Source organism: Budorcas taxicolor, chromosome 16, assembly GCF_023091745.1.
Source record: "Budorcas taxicolor isolate Tak-1 chromosome 16, Takin1.1, whole genome shotgun sequence".
NCBI lineage: Eukaryota > Metazoa > Chordata > Mammalia > Artiodactyla > Bovidae > Budorcas > Budorcas taxicolor.
In genome coordinates, this window is record NC_068925.1 from 45165593 (window position 1) to 45190933 (window position 25341).

Below are 25341 nucleotides of genomic sequence, written 5' to 3' on the forward strand. Positions count from 1 at the left end.
ACAATTTGGGGGCCACGGGGCGGGGCTTCAGGGCGAAGGGGTGTGGCGTCAGGCCTACGGGGCGGAGCGTGGAGGGCGCGGGGGCGAGGTAGGGTAGGGGCGGGGCCTAGGGGCTGGGGCCCCGAGGCCTCGGGAGGGGCTGGACGCGGGCGGGGCGGGCTCTGGGACTCTAGCAGCTCGCGGGTCGGTGCCCAGACAGCTGCGGCGGCGGCGGCGGCGGCGACAGCCACACGCGGAGCCCCGATCCCAACCCCCTCCGCGCCAGGCCATGCCACTTCCCGTGCCGCCCACCGAGCTGGTGCCGTCGGAGCGCGCCGTGGTGCTTCTGTCGTGCGTGCTCTCCGCGCTGGGCTCGGGCCTGCTGATGGCCACGCACGCCCTGTGGCCCGAGCTGCGCAGCCAGGCGCGGCGCCTGCTGCTCTTCCTGTCACTGGCCGACCTGCTCTCGGCCGCCTCTTACTTCTACGGGGTCCTGCAGGACTTCAAGGACTCCTCGTGGGACTGCGTGCTGCAGGGCGCGCTCTCCACTTTCGCCAACACCAGCTCCTTCTTCTGGACCGTGGCCATCGCCCTCTACCTGTATCTCAGCATCGTGCGCACGGCGCGCGCGCCCGAGACTGGCCGCCTGCTCTGGACTTTCCATGTCGTCAGGTGGGTGACGGTGACGCTGCTTTCCTTCAGGTTCCCTGAACCCTGCCCGGATCCTGTGTGCTGTCCCTGTGGCCCTCGCCACTCTCAGGGCCACGTGTCTTGGTGGGACCTCTGGCCGGCCACCCAGCCGGCAGTGTCTGCTCGTGTCCCGGGACAGCCCTGCGCCAGCGGAATGACGGTCTTGATGAACTAGTTCTGTATATCGCCGCAGGGGGCGTCTCTTTGAGGAGGCCCCAGCTCAAGCCTCCCAGGGAGGTGGGCGCCTCAGCGAAGGCCCTGGAGCGTGGGGGACTAGAGCTCACCCTCAGAGCCAGACCCTAGTAACTTGGAAGCACCTGGAGAGCTGGTGAGGCCACTCTGGACCTTTGGCTGCCTGTTGCACTGCTTTCTGGCCATCTCTGCTGCCCGTGGTCATGGGGGCAGGCACCTGAGAGATGAGTTAGGTGCCCCAGGATGGAAAAGTACATGTAGTTCATCTGGCCACTCTCAGGCTGCCCTTCACCCAACCCTCTGCCTCAGCGCTAAAATTTAGGAAGGACAGTCTTGTTTATTTTATCTTTACTCATCTCTAAACCTCAGACACCAGTCTCTTGTTATCTATGTTCTAAATAATCTTTCTTTCCAGAGTTCAGCAGCTCTGAAATTGAGGTCAGAGGCAGAGGCTGGTCTGGAAGACAGCTGCCAGCTGCCTGGAGTCTCTGGGTAGAGAGAATCAAGGCCTTGTCCTGCCCTGGCATTGTAGTGTCTCATCCAGGTAACTCTCACCTGTGAACCAAGGTTGGCCCCTTCCCAGTGTAATCTCAGGATTCAAACATCTGGTGAGGTCCTGTGCTGAACCCAAGGCAGGAATTTTATAGAGCTTCTTTCCTCTTTTCTCTCCTCCAAATAAGAGCACCAAATGCTGCCCTAATTATAGGTCCTCTCTGTTAAATACTTGAGTTCTTTCCAAGGGACAGAGGATGGTCAGCACTTTTGTAGAGACAAGTCACCTGGGTGTCACAACAGTGAGGTCACAAGCCTGCAAGAGTCACTTGACCTCCAGGTCTCACGGCTGTTGGAGGGAGGCCAGCTGGTCCCTGGGAAATTAAATGGCCTGCTTCTCAGCTGTTCAACTCAAAATGTTTGCAGCGAGCCATTCAGACAGGGTCAGCTGCTGCAGAGACCCACAGAGAGGGGGCAGCCTTTCCTTTCTCTCTGTCCCACCGGATCTCTGCATCCATTTCTGGGACCCTGTTCTTGGGAGCCTGGTTGGATGTGGGCAGCGTGGAGCTCACGTGTACCTGGGAAGGAGCCCAAGACTTTCTTTGTAAGGTTCTCTTCTCTTTTCCCCACTCTTTTGAAAAGTACTGAATGCGATGTATTTTTTAAGTGATAAAGAGGACCTGTGAAGCTTCTATAGAAAAGACACATCCCCTAAAGAACATTTCTTTTCACTTCTAGGGACGTTTTCTGTGATGCTTAGGGAAAGCCTCCTAAGAAAGCCTGTGTGTCCTTCTCTGGCTGTAAGGAGCCAGATTGTTCCTCTTGTCTGTTGTATGTGATCCACCTACTTTATATATATATATGGCTACATTGGGTCTATAGTTGCAGTGCACAGGCTCAATAGTTGCGGTAGTTTAGTTACCTCACCAGGGCTCAAACCCAAGTCTCCTGCATTGGAAGACGGAGTCTTAACTACTGGACCGCCAGAGAACTCCCTATGCACTTGCTTCTTAAAAGAAAAAAGACATTTTTCCTGCCAAAGGGACTTGACAGTTTTTTCTCTTCCAGAAGTTAGCACTCCCTTTGCTAGTCTAAAACTTGGTAAAAACCTGTCCAGCAGGTTCATGTATTGACCTGGATCCTCCCAGACGATATTGCTAAGGACTCTTCATTGTCTTTCTTTGAAGGATTAGTTTATGGCTGCTGAAGGACCTCTTCAGTTCAGTTCAGTCGCTCAGTCATGTCCGACTCTTTGCAATCCATGGACTGTAGCACGCCAGGCTTCTTTGTCCATCACCAATTCCCAGAGCTTGCTCAAACTCATGTCCATTGAGTCGGTGATGCCATCCAACCATCTCATCCTCTGTCTTCCCCTCTCCTCCTGCCCTCAATCTTTGCCAGCATCAGGGTCTTTTCCAGTGAGTTAGTTCTTAGCCTCAGGTGGCCAAAGTATTAGAATTTCAACTTCAGCATCAGTCCTTCCAGTGAATATTCAGGACTGATTTCCTTTAGGATTGATGGTTTGATCTCTTTGCTGTCCAAGGGACACTTAAGAGTCTTCTCCAACACCACAGTTTGAAAGCATCAATTCTTTGGCGCTCAGCTTTCTTTAAAGTCCATCTCTCCCATCCATACATGACTACCGGAAAAACCATATCTTTGATTATATGGACTTTTGTAGGCAAAGTAATATCTCTGCTTTTTAATATGCTGCCTAGGTTAGTCATAGCTTTTCTTCCCAGGAGCAAATGTCTTTTAATTTTATGGCTGCAGTCACCATCTGCAGTGATTTTGGAACCCAATAAAATAAAGTCTGTCACTGTTTCCATTGTTTCTCCATCTATTTGCCATGAAGTGATGGGACCAGATGCCATGATCTTTATTTTTTTTGAATATTGAGTTTTAAGCCAGCTTTTTCACTCTCCTATTTCACTTTCATCAAGAGGCTTTTCAGTTCTTCTTCACTTTCTGCCATAAGGGTAGTGTCATCTGCATATATGAGGTTATTGATATTTCTCCCTGCAATCTTGATTCCAGCTTGTGCTTCATCCAGTCGGATTTCGTATGATGTACTCTGCATGTAAGTTAAATAAGCAGGGTAACAATATACAGCCTTGATGTACTCCTCTCCCAATTTGAAACCAGTCTGTTGTTCCATGTCCGGTTCTGACTGTTGCTTGTTGACCTGCATACAGATTTCTCAGGAGGCAGGTAAGGTGGTCTGGTGTTCCGATCTCTTGAAGAATTTTGCACAGTTTGTTGTGATCCACATAGTCAAAGGCTTCAGTGTAGTCAGTGAAGCAGAAGTGGATATTTTTCTGGAATTCTCTTGCTTTTTCTATGATCCAGTGGATGTTGGCAATTTGATTTCTGGTTCTTCTATGTTTTCTAAATCCAGCTTGAACATCTGGAAGTTCTTGGTTCACATACTGTTGAAGCCTCGATTGGAGAATTTTGAGCATTACTTTGCTAGTGTGTGAGATGAGTACAATTGTGTGATAGTTTGAAGAGTCTTTGGCATTGCCTTTCTTTGGGATTGGAATGAACACTGACCTTTTCCAGTCCTGTGGCCACTGCTGAGTTTTCCAAATTTGCTGGCATATTGAGTGCAGCACTTTCACAGCATCATCTTTTAGGATTTGAAATAGCTCAACAGGAATTCCATTACCTCCACTAGCAAGGACCTCTTGGCAGTGGGAAGTCTCATCTTCAGACTCAGGCTACACAGTGACCCAGTCGTTAACCATGTCAAATGACTGGAAATCAGTACTCTTCTTCAGACCTCCCAGTCTGTCTCCAAAAATATTTTAAAATATAAATACACAAAAGGTCAATCTCTATTCTCTAAAGAGTTCTTATGAGTTGATTTTTTTTTTAAAGAAAACTGACAAATATCTTCAGAAATGGACAGAGGACATTCTGACAAAGTAGTAAAAGCATGAAAGCTCAATACAAGCAATAACAAAGAAGTACCGTTTTCTCTTTAAATTGAAAGGAAAAAAGTAGTAAGGCAGGATATTAATGTGATATGCAGATGAAACTGGTGTTTTCCTAATTATTTTTGGCCATGTAAATTGGAATAATCTGTGTAGAAAGTATTTGGTTCATACCCCTTGATCCCAGAAATCCTATTATAGGGATCTAGTCTAAGGAGATCAACAAATGACATGCAAAGCTGGATGTAAAAGGAGTTTGTGTGGCACTGTTAGCCAGTGATGACAGTTTGAAAGCAACCTTAATGTCCAACAAATAGGGGATCAGTAAGTTATAGACTATAACCCACCTGGAAGTGTTATGCTGCCATTAGATACTGGCCATGAACTCTACAGTAGTATGTATTTTTTAAGTGGTAGGACATGATAAGTGGGAAAAGCCATCTATAGAGCTGAATGCAGCCATATACCGCAGGAGGCTGGAGAAAGTCGTACCCATGAAGTCCCTGCATGCCCCCGGGGCTCTATCATAATGCCTGACATACTTTCCTTTACTGAAAGACTTAAAAAAAAATCTCATTGGGGAAGGAGGGCAGCTTAGACTTTATCCTCAGAGGTCAGGCCCCTGAGGTCTTGGAAAGAGCTGTCTTGACTCCTTAGCGCCTTGATCCTCCGTAACCCAGGGGACTCACCCAGGGTTCGTCACCCAGCCACAGCTGATGAGACTTGCCTGAGCCACAGAGCTGTGAGCAGGAGGCTCTGAGTTAGAACCTCAAGGTCAGTGCCCCTTTAGGATTCCGTCTTGTCTCTTGGCCTTGACAATAACTTTTTTAAACTGAGAGGTAATTCGGCAGTCATTTATTTCTAACTTGCCGAATTTCCCCCATTATTAATGTGCAATTAAATACAATAGCTGGATTTGTCTTTCCCATCACTTTTTCCTGGGAGTTAAGACTGGGCTGCGGACCTGACGCCCGCACCCCCAAGCCTTCGGTGCGCCTCCAAAAGGCAAGGGCAGTCTCTTGCATGACCACGTTGCCAGTGTTGCTCAGTCGCTCAGTCATGTCCGACTTTTTGCAACCCCGTGGACGGTAGCCCACCAGGCTCCTCTGTCCACGGAGTCTCCCAAGCAAGAATAAGGGAGCGGGTTGCCATTTCCTTCTCCAGGGACCCGTCCCGACCCAGGGGTCGGATCCACATCTGCATTGGCAGGCGGGCTCTTCACCACTGAGACACCGGGGGATGGTACAGGCACCCTATTTCGTAGGGTACCTCTCTCACCCAGGTTACCCAATGCCTCCTTGTGAGTGGCATTGTTGCAGAAAGGGGGACCCGCTTTAGGGCCCAAGAGTGGATGCTTGTCTAACATCTGGAAATGAATTGTCCAAAGAGGCACATGTGCTGACAAAGCAAGAGACTTTGTTGGGAAGGGGTGTCCGCAGGGAAAGCGGTAGGTAGAGGAGCCCAGGAGGACTGCTCTGCCGCGTGGCTCGCAGCCTGGGGTTTTATGATGAGGGAATTCGTTTCCAGGTACTCTCTGGCCAATCACTGTGACTCAAGGCTTCCTGGTGGTGTGAGTATTGCTCGGCCAAGATGGATTCTGGTGAGGAGGATTCCGGGAGGACATATGGACTGGAGTCTCCTGTCTCCTTTTGACCTCTCCCGAATTCTTCTGGTTGGTGGTGGCTTGTTATTTCCGTGTCCCTTACCAGAACGGCCTGGTGAAAAATGACTCATGCAGATGGTTACTGGGGTGGGCAGTTTCAGTCAGTGTGTCCCCTAACAGATTCAGAATCAGCACTTTGGGCTGAAATCTCACAGAAACTGGTTCTCGCTTGCTACCTGGGGGTGGCTGGCGACTGTGACTTGTACGTGTCCTGGTGGTGTTCACTTTGATCACTTGGTCGAGGTGTTATCTATCAGTCTCCACTGCAGTTACTCTTTTTCCTTTTGTAATTAATAAGGATTTTGTCTAGATAAACTTCCTGCAGGCCTCAACGTCTCCCTCAAGGGTTTCATATCCATTGATTCCTATAGCGTTCCAAGGTGAATCTTCTGGTTGTTGCTTCATTTTTAAGTGAAGTGAAAGTTGTTCAGTCGTGTCCAACTCTTTGTGACTCCATGGACTATACAGTCCATGGAATTCTCTAGGCCAGAATACTGAAGTGGGTAACCTATCCTTTCTCCAGTGGATCTTCCCGACCCAGGAATCGAACTGGGGTCTCCTGCATTGCAGGTAGATTCTTTACCAACTGAACTATCAGGGAAGCCAAGGTGTGAGAATATTCCACGTTCAAGGGCAAGTCCTGCATCAGGTCCCTTGGTACTGTGTCTTAGCAGTGGCGGCAGCATGATACCGACACCACATGACTGATCGATTGATTGAAACATAGTTGACTTACAATGTTGTGTTAGCTTCAGGTGTATAACACAGATTCAGTTATGTATTTACATTCTTTTCTAGATTCACTTTCCTTATAGGTTATTAGAAAATACTGAGTAGAGTTTCCTGTACTTTGCAGTAGGTCCTTGTTTATCTATTTTATATATAATTGTGTGCATATGTTAATCCCAAACACGTAGGATCCTAAATTATCCACGCCCTCTCTCCCTTTTGGTAACCATAAGTTTGTTTGTGGTCATGTTGTACATGCATGTGGATAAGCATCTGTGACCATTGGTTTGCAGTTATCACCTAGGAAAGTGCTGGGCAGCTCAGTGGCCACGTGTGGGGTCATTTCCCTTTTAATAAGATAAGCCTGAAACCATCTCTGTTGCCAACCTGCCTTTCAAAACAGCCCCTCTTCCCCCCTAAGGTGGTGGGCTCCTTCTGAACCAAGATGGCAGGGTCCTTAACTGTCCCCAACACGCATGCCCCAGGGCCACTGCTGTGCCAGGCATCCACTGGTGTGTCCTGTGATTGTGGCGGGGGGGTTGGGCCAGGGGTGCCACATCTCGCCACGGGCTCGGGCCAAGCTGGCCACCTGCAGCAGCCTTAGGATTTCTTTGGGCTCCACTGAAGTGGGAATAGATGTGGGCATGACCCCTGGCCCACATGCCCACCCACCCTCTGGCAGTGGCTGGGAGTTTTGGAGGAAGAGAGAAATCTAGGGCACCCCAGGGTCACCATAAAACCCCCTGCTGTGGGGAGGGGGAAGTTCCCACGCAGAGAAAAGGGGAACCGTGGGCCCTGAAGGGGGGAGCCTGTGAGCTCTCTAAGCAGACACGGGCTTGCTCACCGACGGCCCAGTGATAAGGCCCCAGGCAGCCGTACCTGAATGGGGATGGATGCCTGAACAGCGCCCTATGCCAGGTGGTGCTCCCCAAAGTGACAAGAGCTGAACTGACTTTGTTTTCTGAGAGCCCTGCTACAGTGAGGTCTCTGCACTGCATTTGCATGTTCGTGGGGGCACCAGGGGCTGCCCCTCGACTTTGCTGGGGCACAGGCAGATGCCGCAGGCCTTACCTGGACCCAGGTGGGCAGGAAAGTATCCCTGTGTGCTACAGAGTGCTCCTTGGCCCCCCAGAACCAGGACTGCAGAGCCTGGCACTGGCCAGGGCCGCAGAGCGACCTCATGGTGGCCTGGCCAGTGGCTGACGCCCTGAACTCCCACGTCCTGCCCCTTTGCCCAGCACTTCACACTAAGAGCCCATTGTCCGGGCAGAAACCTCCAGGCCTCCTCAGGCCTGGATTCCTTTCCCCAGGCCCTGCTCCCTGCAGCTGCCTTCCTCTGGGCCAGCTCTGTCCTTCTCCCAAGATCTTTCTAAATCGGCACATTGTTGCCTGGTGGTTTCATCCTTAGAGCATCTTGGGGTCACGTTCACAGTCACGGCTTTCCGTAGGGCACAGGCACAGGGACCAGGCTCTGCTGTTTGGGGGAGAAGACCCTCCTGTGGCCTCCCAGCAAGGGCCACCCATGTAGCAGAGATCTGTAGGAAGGGTGAGGTCTGGTGAGGGGCGAGTGCAGGAATCCACGGTGGACTGAGGAGATCTGGAGCCAGTGGGGCAGAGGGGGAAGGGTCTTCCCATCCCTGAGTCACCCCAGGTGTTCCCCACCCTGACTGGTGGGACAGGTTTCCGAAGATACCCAGCTGGGCAAACTGGGAACTCTGAGGGAAACCCAGAGCATTGCTCTTGTAGGCACCAGCCACCTCTCGTGGGACTCTGAAAAATGCCAGGGAATTCAGGTATGGGATGTAGCCTGCTCACTGCCCAGCTGATCCCACATTGGTTCAGCTTCTCACTGGGTAACTGAAGAACAAAGTGAATGCCGAGTTCCACAAGCCAAGCTCATGTCCAGTCTGCAGAACTTTTGTCAGTTTACACCTCCCCTAAGCTTACTGAGGGCCCCCAGGTCTGCTGGTCTGGGTGTGATGAGAGGGGAGGTCCCCAGGGCTGGGCTGCGGCCCCCTGCCCCTGCATGTCTCTCCCCTAGAGTTGGTAAGACAGCCTCTGCCTTAGTCTGCTCCAGCTGCCCTAACAAAGCCCACAGACTGGGTGGGGCTCTTAAACAACAGACGTCCTTCCCTCCAGGTTCCAGAGGCTGGAAGTCTGCGATCCAGGTGTGGGCAGGGCCTCCCCTGCTGGCTTGCAGAGAGCCATCTGCACCCTGTGTGCTCACATGGTTGTCCCTCAGTGAGTGTTTGCATCCAGATCTCTTCTTACAAGGCCATTCCTCGTTGTTCAGTCTCTTAATCGTGTCTGACTCTTTGTGACCCCCAGGAGTGCAGCATATCAGGCTTCCCTGTCCATCACCATCTCCCGGAGCTTCCTCAAACTCATGTCCATTGTGTCAGGAATGCCATCCAACCATCTCATCCTCTGATGCCCCCATCTCCTCCTGTCCTCAATCTTGCCCAGCATCAGGGTCTTTTCCAATGAATTGGCCCTTCCCATCAGGTGGCCAAAATATTGGAGCTTCAACATCAGTCCTTCCAAAGAATATTCAGGGTTGATTTCCTTTAGGATTGACTGGTTTGATCTCCTTGCAGTCCAAGGGACTCTCAAGTCTTCTTGCATGGACAGCTGTCCTATTGGATTAGGACCCACCCAATGACCTCATTTTGACCTCATCACTTCTTTAAAGACCTTATCCCCAGATACAGTCCCATCCTGAGGTTCTAGCAGTTTGAACTTAAACACAGGAATCTGCGGGAGATAGGGAGACATACTCACCCCATAACTGCTTCTGAAGGGGGAGGTAGCCAGCTTGGAGTCTGGCCTTGGTTTCCAGGCAAACACAGGTGAGAGCTGGGGCTGGGTGCCTCTGGGAGAAGCCCTTGGTGCCCTTCCAAGTAGGGGATTCTGCTCACAGATGGGCTTCTGTTGTTGTTCAGTTGCTCAGTCCTGTCTTTGCAACCCCATGGACTGCAGCACCCAGGTTTCCCTGCCCTTCACCATCTCCTGGAGTTTGCTCAAACTCATGTCCATTGAGCATCCAACCATCTCATCCTCTGCCACCCTTTTTTTTGTGGTCTTCAGGCACCTTCCATCTAAGTGACCCCAGCCCTGCTTCTCCTCAGCCTGTATCACAGGTTTGGAGAGAAGGGGTCACCTGCGCTAACCATGTCCCTCCTCAGGCCTTTTCACAGCATCCCCTGCATGTGGTCACATGACTTCCTTCCTCTGGTGGGAGCGGGGAGGGGAGAAAGCTGCCAGTTCAGCCCCCTGCTTTGGGACTTAAGCAGCATGCCTGCCTTTTCTTTCCTCTGTCCGCCTGATGGCTGTTGCACTCACCAGACCTCCTCAGAAGTCTTTCAGCACTCAAGGCCCAGTACCTCCTCACATGCCCACTCTGGTGCCAGCTTCACAGGCTCAGGTTTAGAATATGGGTCCCAGGTGTCCACAGGGAGGCAGGAGAGTTTGCTGGCCGCTCTCCATCACCCACATCTGAGCATCAGGGAGACCTCTCCGACCACGTGACCTTCTGGGTCACAGTCAACTGCAACCCTTGGTCTGTTTCATGTGTGCTGTTGTTAAGCCATTTCTTACTTTTTCTGATTTTGTTTATTTTTTTGATTGATGGTGGTTTTTTTTTTTTTTTTACAGGAATAAAAAAGAAGCCTGTTACATGGTATTGGGTAGGCCAAAAACTTCATTCAACTTTTTCTGTACCATCTTACAGAAAACCCAGCTGAACTTTTCGGCCAGCCCTATATTTGTCAGAAATTAGCAGTAGACATTTCTGGAAAGTGGCAATTAGGTCACACATGTCTTTGCAGAGTCCCTTTCAGGGTCGCATACCACCAACAGCTCAGGGTGATCACTTGGGAGAGAGCAGCTTGGCTTATCTGAGGTTGCCAGCCTTTCACCTCGCTCTGTAGGTGAGAACCCGGGGCAGTTTCAGCCCCCCATCCCTTTCATCCCTTGTCTAGTGGTGACCTGGAGCCAGTTTGTGGGACCCAACTGTTAAATTTCAGGGTATTTTTTGGGCTGGTTGTTAGCTAGAACTATCATTAAAAATAAAATTATTTAAACGTACAATTAAATAAATTATATGAAAAACAAGAGTACTACTCAGAACCCCTTTGGTCCTAATTATAGTTTTGTTGATTTGTAAGCAGATGTCAGCAAACTTTTCCTGCAGAGGACCGGATAGTGATTATTTTCTGCTCTGCAGGCCATGTGACCTCCCATGCAATTGCTCAGCTCAGCTCTGGTAACTCACAAGCAGTCATAGGTGACATGTAACCAGTGAGTGTGGCTGTGAGCCAATAAAACTTTATTTTAAAGAACATACAACAAATTGGGAAATTGGGACTGACATATATACCACTATATATACATATATATATTTATATATATATATATTTTAGTTGCTAAGTCGTGTCTCATTCTTGCAACCCCATGGACTATAGCCCACCAGGCTCCTCTGTCCATGGGATTTCGCAGGCAAGAAAATTGGAGTGGGTTGCCACTTCCTCCTCCAGGGGATCTTCCTGACGCAGGGATCAAACCCAGGTCTCCTGCACTGCAGGCAGATTCTTTACCAACTGAGCCACCAGGGAGGAGATTGCTAATAAGGACCTACTGTATAGCACAGAGAACTTTACTCAGTGCTCTGTAATGATCTACATGGGAAAAAAATACAAACAAAGAGTGGAAAATACTGTATATTAACACATATATGGAATCTAGAAAGATGGTACTGACGAACCTATTTACAGGGCAGCAGTGGAGATGCAGAAATAAACAGACTTGTGAACACAGTGGGGGAGAGAGAAGGTGGATGACCTGAGATAGTGGCACTGAAACATACACATTGTGTAAAGTGGGTAAGCAGTGGGAATCTGCTGTGTGATGCAGGGAACACAAAGCCGGTGCTCTGCGACAGCCTAGATGGGTGGGCTGAGGAGGGAAGCAGGGGGAGGTTTAAGAGAGAGGGACATATTCATACCTATGGCTGATTCATGTTGCTATAGGGCAGAAACCATCACAATATTGTAAATTACCTATTCTCCAATTAAAAGACTATAAAATAAGAATAAAAAGAGTGGATGTATGTATATGTATAACTGATTCACTTTGCTGTACAGCAGGAATGAACACATTTTAATCAACTGTACTTGAATGTAAAATAAATGGAAAAATAAATTAAAACAGACTTTGGGCTGGATTTGGCCTGAGAACCCTAGTATGTTGGACCCCTGATCTAAAGTTAAGAAAGTGATTAGGAAATGTCATGTCTGACTCTTTAAGATCCTATGGATTGTAGCCCGCCAGGCTCCTCTGTCCTAGGGATTCTCCAGGCAAGAATATTGGAGTGGGTTTCCATGCCCTCTTCCTGGGGATCTTCCCGACCCAGGGATAAAACCCATATCCTTATGTCTCCAGCAATGACAGGTGGATTCTTTACCACTAGTGCCACCTGGGAAGCCCAGGAAATGTTAGCAGTAAAGATAAAATGTAAAATGTGTCTTGTCTCTGAACCTAAGCCCAGGTAGCAGCCACATCAGGGCAGGTGGGAAGCCGGACATTCAGGGAGAGGTGATGAGAATGGGCCAGGTCCCAGAGCAGCAAAAAAGAAGAAATATCTTCTGGTGTTGAAAAAGTGTTAGCTGAGTCACAGTGAGGTTGCTCATGTCAAACGTCATATCAACCTCATATCAAGCCAGTAAAGTTCCCAGGACTCGTCTGGTGCCCCAGGTCTTCCTCATTTCACTTCCATCTTACTCATTAAGGAAAATGAAAATAGCATCCACCTTCACGTCATGGAACTACTCTCACTGGCTAACTGCAACCACAGTTTGGCTGCAGATACCAGAGTTTGGAAAAAGTCAACAAGAGCATCCTGTGAGAATCAATTGGCTGTATGGAGTGTACAATGAGTACTGTATATTTTATTATTATTTACAGATGTGTGCCTTGCCTCACATCGTTTTCTAAAAAAAATAGTGAAGTATGGTTGCTTTACTGCAAGAAATAAAGAACTTAAAGTGGTCCATTTTCAAGAATAGCTAGTTTTGAGTGACAGGTTGCTGATGCAATAGTTACAAAACTAGAAAGTCCAGGCAAACAGAGGGAGGGCAGGATGCCTAGGATTTTCATGCTGGCTCATTCTATTGCTGAATTCAAAATATAAGAATGGAAATAGGTGCGCAGGAAAGGAGGAAACAAGATGTCAGTGAGGGGCCAGCCCATAAAGAGAGAGGAAGCAAACCAAGGTGATACCCAGGAAGATTGTTCGCCCCACAGTGTTCAGCCAGTGCGGAACTGGAGGAGGGAATTGCACGCTAGGGATAACTTGCGGATAACTTGATCCAGGTAGCGACCCTGGGTGAGCCTGCCCACCAGTCACCCAATCTTGCAAGACCATCATTAAAGCCTCGCTTCCCACTGCACCTTGTGTCTCCAAGACCATTCGTTTGAGTTTGGGCTGCTGCTGCTAAGTCACTTCAGTCGTGTTCGACTCTGGGCAACCCCATAGACGGCAGCCCACCAGGCTCTCCCATCCCTGAGATTCTCCAGGCAAGAACACTGGAGTGGGTTGCCATTTCCTTCTTCAATGTATGAAAGTGAAAAGTGAAAGTGAAGTCACTCAGTCGTGTCTGACTCTTAGCGACCCCATGGACTGCAGCCTACCAGGCTCCTCCATCCATGGGATTTTCCAGGCAAGAGTACTGGAGTGGGGTGCCACTGGGCTAGTGAGTGTGTTTCTCACATTGCGGTCAATGTGTTAGTTTCTGCTGTACAGCAACATGAATCAGCTCTAAATATATATGCATTCCCTCTTTTTGGGATTTTCTTCCCATAGGTCATCCCAGAGCACTGAGTAGAGTTCCCTGGGCTATACAGTAGGTTCTCATTAGTTATCTATTTTCTGTGTTGTTGTTTAGTCACTAAGTCCTGTCTGACTCTTTTGCAGCCCCATGGACTGTGTGTTAGCCTGCCAGGCCCCTCTGTCCATGGGATTTCCCAAGCAAGACTACTGGAGCAGGTTGCCATTTTTCTCCAGGGGTTCGACCCAGGGATCAAACCCGTGTCTCTGTGTCTCTTGCATTGGTAGGTGTATTCTTTACTGGCTGGGCCACCTGGAAAGCCCGTCTATTTTATACATAGTATCAACCGTGTCTATATGTAAATCCCAGCCTCTCAATTCATTCCACTCTCCCTTGCCCCCCTTGGTTTCCATACATTTTACTTTATGTTAGTAAAACTCATAATCAGTTTATGTGTGTGTGTGTGCGTATGCAGACGTCTTTCTGATGTTAAAACATCACTAACACGCCAGTGCCTTTACCTATAAATTACGCATCTGGTGGAGCCTGCTTGGCGGGATTATTAGACCATCCCGCCCATTCCGTTCCCACGCTTCCTGAGGTTACTCCTCTTCCCACCTCCACTCAGGTACCTCCCAGGCAGCTTCTGGCTCCAGTAAAGCTGCTGTCTGTCCTCAAGTTCAAACAGCGACTATGATTGATCAACCCACAGTCTCAGCCCTTTCAAAACCTTTTGTCTATTTGGTCTTCCCTCTGGCTGTTTTCCAGCACAGACTCAGCTCCAGGCACACCCCAGTCACATAGAGCAGAGACATCGGGTTGTAGCTTTTGTCCATCAGACCAAAAGTTGTAAAAGCTGGACCACAGTTGTCAGCCTGTGGTCCCTGGGTTTCCTTTGGGGGCCCTGGGGCTGCTGAGGAGGGAAGGAGGCAGCTTCCTCCTGCCAAGCCTGTGCTCTGCCTTCCCCCCAGGATGGGAATCCCTGGCTCCAGTCCTGCTGGGTGATGGTTTCTGCTCACTGCTCTCCCACCTCTAACTTCAGGATTTCTGGTTCAGCCGTTTAACAGGGGTCCCCAACCTCTGGGTTCTAGCCTACTGATCTGAGGTGGAGCTGCTGTAACCATAATAGAAATAAAAGTGCGCAATGCATCTAATGCATTTTGTTATTGTTCAGTCGCTAAGTGGTGTCTTGACTCTTTGCAACCCCATGAACTGCAGCACTCCAGGCTTCTCCATCTTTCACTATCTTCTAGAGCTTGCTCAAACTCATGTCCATTGAGTCGATGTTGCCATCCCACCATTGCATCCTCTGTCGTCCCCTTCTCCTCCTGCCTTCAATCTTTCCCAGCATCAGGGTCTTTTCCGATGAGTCAGTTCTTCACATCAGGTGGCCAAACTATTGGAGCTTCAGCTTCAGCATCAGTCCTTCCAATGAATATTCAGGGTTGATTTCTTGTAGGATTGACTGGTTTAATCTCCGTGCTGTCCAAGGGACACTCAACAGTCTTCTCCAATATCACATCCCCAAACCATCCTCCCCCACCCCTCAGTCTGTGGAAAAATTGTCTTCCATGAAACCAGTGCCTGGTGTCAAAAAGGCTGGAGACTGCTGCTTTAAAAGCCTTTCACCTCCTTTCAGTAATGTCCTTGCAGTGAACATTTAATTGGGAAAAGCTGTCTTGGCCACTGGGCTCATACTTCATTCATTCAGCAGGTCCTAGTTTTGTCCCGCCACACGCCAGGCACTGATGTGGATGCTGAGATGGAGCAGTGAGCCCACATGGCCATCGCCTTCTGGAACTCATAGTGGACACACGTTGTCCTTTACTAGGATGGCGTGAGGTTGTTTTTTTTTAAATTGGAGGATAATTGCTTTACAATGTTGTGTTGGTTTCTGCCATACACCAGTGTTCATTGCAGCACTATTTACAATGGCTTGAGTTTTAAAATGGGAAACTTTTATAAAGACAAAATAGTTTGACAATAATATATATTAACTTAATAGATCAATAATTCTTCACAGGACAAGCATTTGGCTTCCCTGGTGGTCCAGTGGTTAAGAATCCTCCTGCCAATGCAGGAGACACGGTTTGATCCCTGGTCCAGGAAGATCCCACATGCCACGGAGCAACTAAGCCCGTGTGCCACCACTACTGAGTCTGTGCTCTGGAGTCTGCACTCTGGAGCCCTTCTCCACCACAAGAGAAGCCACTGCAATGAGAAGCCTGGGCACCACAACTAGAGAGTAGCCCCCGCTAATCACAACTGAGAAATCCCTCTCCCAGCAACCAAGACCCAGTGCAGCCACAAATAAAGTTGAAAAAAAAATAGCACATTCCATTGTAAGTGGAACATAATAATCCCATAATCCTTTGATTTGGGTGGTTTTGGCCCCTCCTGTGCCTCTGTGCTTTCAAGGGGGATGTGTCACTTCTGCCTCTGGACAGCCGGAGCTGCAGGGCTATGGGGCCCTCCTGCAGAGGTCAGTGGAGGATGGACACCGAGCCTTCCCCAGGCCCAGGGAGCTGACTTTCTTCTTTACATCACCATCCCCGCCCTGCCTCCTCCCCCATCCTGCAGCCTTTGAAGACCTTGATAGAAACACTGCTTTTCTAGTCTCCTTTTGGTAGCAGACCAAGTGCAACTGGGATCACATCATTGTTCTATAACTTTCAGAAAGAGCCGGCATCCCTTACAGAGCCCTTGAGGTAGAACCGCTTTCCCGCTTTCCGCACTAAGTGTTTTCCTAATGACACTGTCCTGGTCACTTACTGCTTGTTCTCTGGGCAGCTGACCTGGGACATAGGCCCGTGTGTCCTCCTGGGGTCACAGGACTCACACCTCCCTGGCGCCTGCACCACAGGCCTGGATCCTGGATCCTGGGACCTAGGGATGAGCCTGCCTGACATAAACAGCACCTCACGCTGATCAGTTTATTCTGGTATGACTGACTGCAATGCTCTGCTCCAGGCACCGTGATCATCCCCACTTTGTGCAGAAAAACACTGATGTGTTGCAGCCACGCGGGGCAGGCCTGAGACTTGGATTCCCCCAGCCTGTTGCATCGCTGTCCAAGCTTCTAACCACCCTGCGGACCTCCACATTAGCTTGTGTCCTTCTCACCGACTTGAAAGGTTTTGGGGGGAGACTGGTGTGGGGACTACCGGGGAGGGGCCTTGGGGCTCGGCCCTAGTCTGGGCTGTGTTGCCACTGTGCTAAACTCGAGAAAAGTCCATCCAGCACTGCCTGCCCCGGCCCCATGCTTTAGAGGGTCCCCTTGGGCTTCTCTGGTGGCTTAGATGGTAAAGAATCTGCTTGCAATGCAGGAGACTTGGGTTCAGTCCGCAGGTTGGGAAGATCCCCTGGAGAAGGGAATGGCTACCCACTCCAGTATTCTTACCTGGAGAATTCCAAGGACAGAGCAGCATGGGGTCGCAAAGACTCAGACAGGACTGAGGGACTAACATACTTGGATCCTTGCCAGGGCCCAAGAAGAGTGTCTGCCTAGAGCCCGGCCCCTCTTCTAGTTCCTGCTGCAGCTGCACAGGACCCTGACAGCCACCAGTGTATGTATGCACTCGCGGACCCAGGCTGGTCACGGGGCCCTGACAGCCACCAGTGTATGTATACACTCCCGGACCCAGGCTGGTCACGGGGCCCTGACAGCCACCAGTGTATGTATGCACTCCTGGACCCAGGCTGGTCACGGGGGCCCTGTCTGCCAGTGGGGTGTCTGGGTGATATTTGGCCACGTGGGCCGATGTTTGCAGGTTGGTGCCCAGGCCTCCTGATGAAGGAAGGAGCTGGCTGTTCCGGTGCTATGGTGTGTGATTTTAGTCACTCAGTCGTGTCTGACTCTTTGCGACCCCATGGACTGCAGACTACCAGGCTCCTCCATCCACCGGATTTTCCAGGCAAGAGTACTGGAGTGGGTTGCCTTTTCCTTCTCCAGAGGATCTTCCCAACCCAGGGACTGAACCCGGGTCTCCCACATTGTAGGCAGATGCTTTACCGTCTGAGCCACCAGGGAAGTGAGAGTGCTATAGCGTCCTAGTCTCCGAGAAGCCTGGCAATTCTGAGTTAGAACCCAGCCTCCCAGCGCTTGGGAGGATGTGTGTGTCCAGGTGGGAGACCAGGACAGCTCCTATGTCCCCTTTCCTGGGCTTGGGCAGAGCAGAGCTGGGATGGGGGCTTTGAGGACTCCAGCCCCCCTGTTCTCCAGGGACCCTGTCTGCTGCGGGCTTGGGAGAGCACTGGCCTTGTGTGCACAGCATCCTGGTCGCTTCACCCTTGTTGGCTTTGCTGGGAGCTGGGTCTGACCTCACCGCGGCCTGTTTGCTCCTTACTCCTCAGCTGGGGGGTTCCGCTGGCCATCACCGTGGCAGCTGTGGCTCTGAAGAAGATCGGCTACGACGCCTCGGACGTGTCGGTGGGCTGGTGCTGGATCAACCTGGAGGCGGAGGACCGGGTGCTGTGGATGCTGCTGACCGGGAAGCTGTGGGAGCTGCTGGCCTACGTCACTCTGCCCGTGCTCTACCTCCTCATCCGGAAGCACATCCGCCGGGCGGTAGGTGCCCCCGGGGGGCCCGCCCAGAGCTCTGTGTGGCCAGTGTGTCCCCGCGACGGAGTCGGCCGTCTCAGGCGAAGGACGAGTGACCGGCGAGAGTGAGGGAGGGCTTGTTCTGCATCACTCACCGTGACGCATGCCGAATTTCATAAGCACTGTTGCTTGTCTGGTTTGATAATTACACAGCCCCGTCGGGGCGGGTGCTTTTATTCCTTCGTTTCTGGATGAGGAAACAAGGCTCACCAAGGTTAAGGGGCTCCCCAGACTCCCAGTGAGTGTCTGGAATTAAGGAGGCTTAAGAGCTCAGCCTGCGGTCTGGGCCATGGCTCTCTACTGCCCCCTCCTGGACAGACCCATGCAGTTGTTTAACCGTGAAAGGAACCTGGATGAAAGATGCTTGCGTGCACTAGCCAAGTAAGAATTGACCTGGCAGGATCACAGACTTCCCTAATCAGTGATACAAGCAATTCACTTCTTATTCTTGGTGATTAAAATATCCTAAGTGGTAGGTTTTTCGGGCTCTCGGGAATTCAATAGACTGGGCTGATCAGAAGACTACTAGACTTCTGGCCAGAAATTCTCAGAAAGAATGCTTTCCCTCTGATAATCTGACCAAATTGTTCCTTGTGCTGGACTACCAGTTTGTTTCTGCAGATGTAAAGTACAGGCTTTCTCCTAGCCACGTACAAGTCGTTGTTGTGACTGTTTAGTCACTAAGTTGTGTCTGACTCTTTTGCAACTGTAGCCTGCCAGGCTCTTCTGTCCATGGGATTTCCCAGGTAAGAATCCTGGAGTGGGTTGCCATTCCTTTCTCCGGGCGATCTTCCCAACCCAGGGATCAAAACCACATCTGTATTGGCAGATGGATTCTTTACTGCTGACCCACCAGGGAAGCCAGCCATGTGCAAACTGCTATCCCAGAAATGTTCTGAGTAGCCCATCCATTGATCTGCTCAAGCATTCATTCAGTGTATTTTTATTGAGCATCTACTATGCATAAAAGTTCTGTGTGGCAATGGGAGTTTCTAATGAGAATTCAAGCATGGTTCCTGCACTCCTAGGAGGAAGCAGAGGTGCAGTTCCGATGGAAGATAAAATATGGCACCTGGCTGGAGTGGTAACAGGGTGGAAGCTCTGGGGACAGGGTTCCAGCTCATCCTGCTGATGTGGTGCCTGTCCTTCTGTTTTGCCCTACGTTTTCAAGGCTGAAATTGTAGGAGAGAGTGTCCCGTCTTTCGAGTGTGCTGCAGGCTCAGCGGCCATTTCCAAGTGTGTAAAGTGCTCCTCGCAGCTGTCTGAGACCTGATCCCCACCCTGTACTCCTGTCTGTCTCCTGAAACACACACTTTGGGTTTTCCTTTTACTTGGAAATCTACCTGATTCTCACTCCTCCCTGCCGCCCTCTTGTGGCTTAACTTGGAGTCACTGACAGAGATGCTGGCAGGTGTACCAATGGGTCTGAGATCCTCTCTGTCTTTGAAGGGCTTTTTAGTTGGTCTTCTGTCTGGGCTGGGGGTGCCCTTCTCACCTCCTCTTTCCTCCTGGCCTAGGAGGATTCCAGGGCTCCCAGATGGAAGTTCCCAGGAGCCCCACCAGGCTCTGCCCAGGACTACCCACGTCTCCCCCACGCCCCACCCCCAGCTGCAGCTCTTGCCTATGTCTTTTCTTTTTTTTTTTTTGGCTGTTTGGCCACTTGATGCAAAGAGCTGACTCATTTGAAAAGACCCTGATGTTGGGAAAGATTGAAGGCAGGAGGAGAAGGGGACAACAGAGGATGAGATGGTTAGATGGCATTACCGACTCAATGGACATGAGTTTGGGTAAACTCTGGGAGTTGGTGATGGACAGGGAGGCCTGGCATGCTGCGGTTCATGGGGTCACAAAGAGTCGGACCTGACTGAGCGACTGAACTGAACTGAACTGATGGGGCATGTATGCGGGATGGAGCTTGTGCAGAGACCCAGGGGTGGGGTGTGCCTGGCATGTTTGGAGGATTAGGAGGTCTGTGTGGCTGGAGCAGAATAAACATGAGGAACGTGGCAGGAATGAAGTCAGAGAGAGCTAGAGTTGGGGACTTTTTAAGGAACAGATGAAACGAGGAGTCGCCAAAGGTTGGAGTGGAAGACTGGCTTGATCTGACAATTTGTACAATGTTGTGTTGGTTTCTGCCATACAACAATGTGAGTTGGACATAATTGTACATGCATCCCCTCCCTCCATAGCTTCCCTCCCTGCCCTCCCGTCCCCCTCCCTGCCCATCCCTCCAGGTCATCTCAGAGCACCACGCTGGGCTCCCTGAGTTATACAGCAACTGCTCACCAGCCATCCATCTTATGGGGGCTTCCCCTGGAGGCTCAGATGGTAAAGAATCTGCCTGCCATGCAGGAGACCTGGACCCCTGGGTCAGGAAGATCCCCTGGAGAAGGGAATGGCTACCCACTCCAGTATTTTTGCCTTGGGAAATCGCATGGACAGAGGAGCCTGGTGGGCTACAGTCCATGGGGTCACAAAGAGTCAGATATGACTGAGTGACTAGCGCTTTTATCTGTCTTATGTGTGATAGTGTATATATGTTGATGCTACTTTCTCCGTTTGTCCCACTTTCTCCTTCCCTCACTGTGTCCACAAGCCTGTTCTCTGTATCTTCGTCTCCACTGCTGCCCTGCAAATAGGCTCATCAGTACCATTTTTCTAGATTCCATATATATGTGCTAATATAGGACATTTGTTTTTCTCTTTCTGACTTACTTCAGTCGTGTATCAGGCTCTAGGTTCATCCACCTCACTAGAACTGACTCAGATGTGTTTTGCGGCTGAGTAATATTCCACTGTGTATATGTACCCCGTCTTCTTTATCCATTCATCTTTCAGTGGGCATCTAGGTTGCTTCCGTGTCCTGGTGTTGTAAATAGTGCTGTAACGAACATTGGTTTTCAAGGAACCATACTGCATTTGTGTTGAGAGTGACATTGCAGTGGAGAGGGGGTTGGGGTGGTGATGGAGGGAGACCAGTGAAGAGGCAGTGGCAACCGTCCAGCGAAGTGGTGGTGGTGCTTGGACCTGGCTGGTGGCAGTGACCGTGGACAGAATTTCCAGGTCTGGGTCCGTTTTTGAAGGCAGAACCTGTGGGGCTTGCCTATGGGGCAGATGTGAGCTGTCGCACAGAGACAGGAACCAAAGACCACTCCCAAGCTTATGCCCCGGGCAGCTGAAAGGACAGGGCTGAGATGGGGAAGCAGGCAGTAGGCTTGGAGGTGAGGTCAGGCATCTGTTTTGAACGCGAGAAGCTTCTGACATGCTTTAGACATCCACATGAGGAGGTGGAATGGCCAGTGGATGGATAAGACAGGCCAGAGATGGAACCTGGGCTGCCAGCATCAGGCACTGTACGCCTCACGCCCTCCCACTCCAGCCAGTCTGTCCCCAGGAGGTGCTCCTCTCACGTCTGCTCTCTGTCTTCCCCGCACAGCACGCGGAGCTCTCGGAGTACCGGCCCATCGTCTCCGAGGCGCACCAGCTCCAGCACCGCACCTCCGTGGCGGATAAGAAGCTGGTGCTCATCCCGCTCATCTTCATCTGCCTGCGGGTCTGGAGCACCGTGCGCTTCGTCCTGACCCTCTGTGGCTCCCCGGCGGTGCGGATGCCAGTGCTGGTGGTTTTGCACGTAGGTCTGCCCTCCCCTGCCTGGCTGGCCACAGGGTCAGTGGGGCAGGCAGGCCCCAACGCTCCAGCCAGCGGGGGCGGGTTGGGGGGCCCTGCTCCCCTGCGTCCTTCTCCGTGCCCTGCCCAACAGGGAGGCTTGACGAGAGAAGGTGGAAGGTCAGCGTGGCTCCAGGGCAGCCCGTGGGTATTGAGTTGCTGTCCCATGGCCTAGGAGTAGCCCCAGGAAAGTGGACTGACCGTTAGCCCTTCCCAACCCAGAAGACTCGAGGCACGCCTTCAAGTTCAGGCCTGCCCGGTGCTCTGTCAGAGGTCCTGGTGGCCAGGGTCCCCACGGACCACCCCCCAGGGGTGGAGGACAAGGTCCCGGGTCCCCTGCTCCTCCCTGCGTGTGTTGCTCAGGCCCGCGCAGCCCTGGCACTCACGCCGCTTCCTTTCTCCCCGCCAGGGCATCGGGAACACCTTCCAGGGAGGCGCCAACTGCGTCATGTTCGTCTTCTGCACGCGCGCCGTCAGGACCCGGCTCCTCTCCCTCTGCCGCGGCTGCGCCCCTCAGCCTCCCGCGTCCCAGAGCCCGGCCGGCCCTCCCAAGGCCCCCGCGCCCTCCAAGACGGGCGAGTCTCAGAGGCCCAGGCGGACCCCAGACAAACTTCCCAGCAGCTGAGCTGCTCCCCTCCGGCTCCAGGCGTGGTGCTGCCGGCCGACCTGGGGCAGGCGGCTCCGAGTCCCCAGCGGGGACGTCAGGTGCCCTGTCAGCCTCCTGCCTTTGCAGCTCCTGACCCCCCGTGGGGAGCAATGCAAACTCGGCTGTCTACCTCCTCGACCCTCAGGCACAGCCCCCTCACGCCGCGTCCCTCTGCACTGGGGGATTCTGTCCCCGTGGGGAGTAGTGCAAACTCAGCTCGTCTACCTCCTCAACCCTCGGGCACAGCCCCCTCACGCCGCGTCCTTCTGCACTGGGGGATTGTGTCAGCACGAGGGCTGCACTGAGATTCAGGGAAACCAGTGGTTCGTGAGCACTGCCAGGTCACCTTGGAAGTGACCCCAGGAGTCTGGGGCCCCTGACCACACGGCACTGTTTACAGTCGGAAGGGCCCACACGGGTGGGAAAGGCACCAAGAGATACATGTACAACTGTGCACCCATCCTCAATAAACTGCCGGGGTGCCAAAGATGGGGCCCCCACCGAGACAACTCACAACAGATTCCGGTTTGTCAGGGCGTCGGGATTCCCCTGAGAGCCTGGCTTTTCTAGATGGCTTTGCTGGTCAACACAAGGGTCAGTTACCTTGAACCAGGGGGCTCCCTAGTGACCAGCATGGGCACAGCTGCTCAGGATGGCCGGTGGTCTTCAGGGCCTCCTGAACTGTGTCCATGGGCTCCCTGCCCTTGATGGAGATGGTGTGGCCAGGATCCAGACTCCTGCCTCTAAGAGACACTTAACGCTGGGGAAGGATTGGACTTCCCTGGTGGCTCAGATGGTAAAGAATCTGCCTGCAATGCAGGAGACCCAGGGATGGAGCCCTGGAGAATGGAATGGCTACCCACTCCAGTAATTCTTGCCTGGAGATTGCTGATTTATTCACTTCCTAGGTTAGTTTTTTACAGGAAAAGCAACCAAAGAGTTAGGGAATCACCCAAATACTGATTCCCCCCTGAAGGGGAAAGTTCGGGGAATTGACTGGGGGGCATGACACATGCATCCTGGGGTGATTTGAAAGAAAAAGGATTTAAGAGAAGCATCCGTATTTCTATCGTCTGTGACTCTTCCACCAACCCTTTCCTCTATAGGTCAGAAAATGGTTTCTCTGTTAAGTCACAGAAGCCACTGGCTAAGAAGGGTGGTGTACCTGTCCCTGGGATGGGAGGGCGGGGCTTGAGGAGGAGGAGTCGAACTTAACTCAACAGGTGCTGCCCCTCCCATGGGTCCCACAAGCACTCTGCAACTGCAGTGATGTTCTGAACCCGTAAAATGGTTCTGGATTAAAATCAAAGCCACAGCCTACTGTTGATCCCTCTTTTACTCTCAAAAGCAAAATCGGTAACAGGAAGAGACTGAAAGGAAGAGTCCTCTACAGAACTAGGTCGAAAATGCTCTTGCTGGGTTTCCTTTTTAAAACAGATTTTATGAAAATCAGCAAGGGGTGAACATCCCTTTAGGATTCAGAGAAAGTTCTGGGCTGCTTGGCAGGAGGGCAGTCTGCTTTATAGAAATGGGCCATGTCCGGGGAGTCGGGGTTCCCCTAAGAACGTTACAGCACATCTTGGGTGCCCAGATGGTAATGAGCCTCACATTAGCTTCCAGAATAGAGCAGAAATTCAGAAGTTGCTGCTGCAAAGGAGAAAATCAGTCACGGCTGAGTTAGAGTATGAGCTCCCGGGGAGAATGATGCTAGACTACATCTTGTTCTCAAGGGGGCCCCAGAGGCCTTGGATCAGATGGTGCAACACCGCTGCCTGACCTGGGTTTCCCAGACCAGACGCAGCCAGGAAACACCTGCAGAGGGAGTCGGGGCACAGAGAAGAGCACCTCTGCTGTGCTGTCTGCTCTTGTGAAAACCACCCCAAAGATGCACCTATTTCCATTCCCTCCCTCTGCTCCCCACCCCATCTCTGTGAAAGTGTTCCTGTGAGGGGAACAGGTGTGGGCAGGGGAGGCACTCGTCCCTGTGCTGGCAAACAGCAGCATCTCCTCTTTCTCACTCAGGTCAGTCTAGCTGGGCGGGTGGAGTTCAGAGCAGTAGAACGAGTGGAATAAAGCCCCTTTCCGAACTCTAGGAGGGGTTCCTGCCTCGTATCAGAGCAAGACAGAAGTGCGTTCCTCCTGTGGGTTCTCTCTGTGTGCCAGTGTACTTAAAGATTATACACCCGCATTCCCTGGGCACCGCTGTATGACCTCAGTCTGCACAGGGGCTATGGGCTCAGCCCCGAGCCCCTCTCTTCTCAGGCACTTTTTGAACCTTGGTCTTTCTCTCAGGTTTACTAAGCACTTTCTGCCTCTCTGTACTTCCGAGCTTCTGAATCGTGTCTGTTTTTGTTCTGTGTGTGTGTATGTGTTTGTTAGTTAATAAAGATTATGACTCTAGTCTCGGTTGAGGGTGCAGACAGAGCTCTGCATGCGTCCATGGCAAGAGAAAGAGCATTTTTGCAGACTTCCTGTAGTGGCATAATGACACTGAGAGAGGCTTTCTGGCATGTGCAAAGTTGTCATGGAAACCCTGACTGAGTCCAGGCCAAAGCGGCTATTTTAAATAAAACAGTTTTCTTTTGTGTGTTTGGTAAACTGATTGCCGTTGATGTGGGTGGAGCTGGGCAGGGTGGCTCAGACTGATCTGTGCTGTGAGGGCATGTTCAGCACCTTCCACATTGTTGAGCCCTGGAAATAATGTCTGGGTCCCATCTGTGGGCAAAAGCAGTCAAGTGGGAGGCCACTCGGTTGGCATAGCCAGCTGCTCCTGAGTTTGCCTGATAGAGAGAGACAGCGATATCAGTGGTGGTTGGGGGATAGGGGTAGTAGTGTTTAGAATACAGATTCCCAGGCTCCATCCCATCTGAGGATCAACAGATCCAAGTTTCAAGGGCTCACAGCTTGAGGCTAAACTCTCCTGA

The 25341-nt window shown here is 51.4% G+C and overlaps 1 protein-coding gene across 4 annotated transcripts in view; it reads left to right on the top strand.

The window, feature by feature from the left end:
- Positions 1-213: 213 nt before the first annotated feature.
- LOC128061880 (solute carrier family 2, facilitated glucose transporter member 5-like) overlaps positions 214-25341 on the top strand; it is a 73671-nt gene continuing 48543 nt past the window's right edge. For 2 of the 4 annotated variants that reach the window (XM_052654274.1, XM_052654277.1), the window contains exons 1-2: positions 214-651; positions 17859-18072. In XM_052654274.1, the coding sequence (XP_052510234.1) occupies positions 269-651; positions 17859-18072 (597 nt within the window). In that variant the 5' untranslated portion in view covers positions 214-268. Of the gene's footprint in view, positions 652-1276; positions 1406-10335; positions 10368-13651; positions 13789-17858; positions 18073-25341 lie in introns of all 4 variants that reach the window. The other 2 variants (XM_052654275.1, XM_052654278.1) reach the window with 2 other exon arrangements.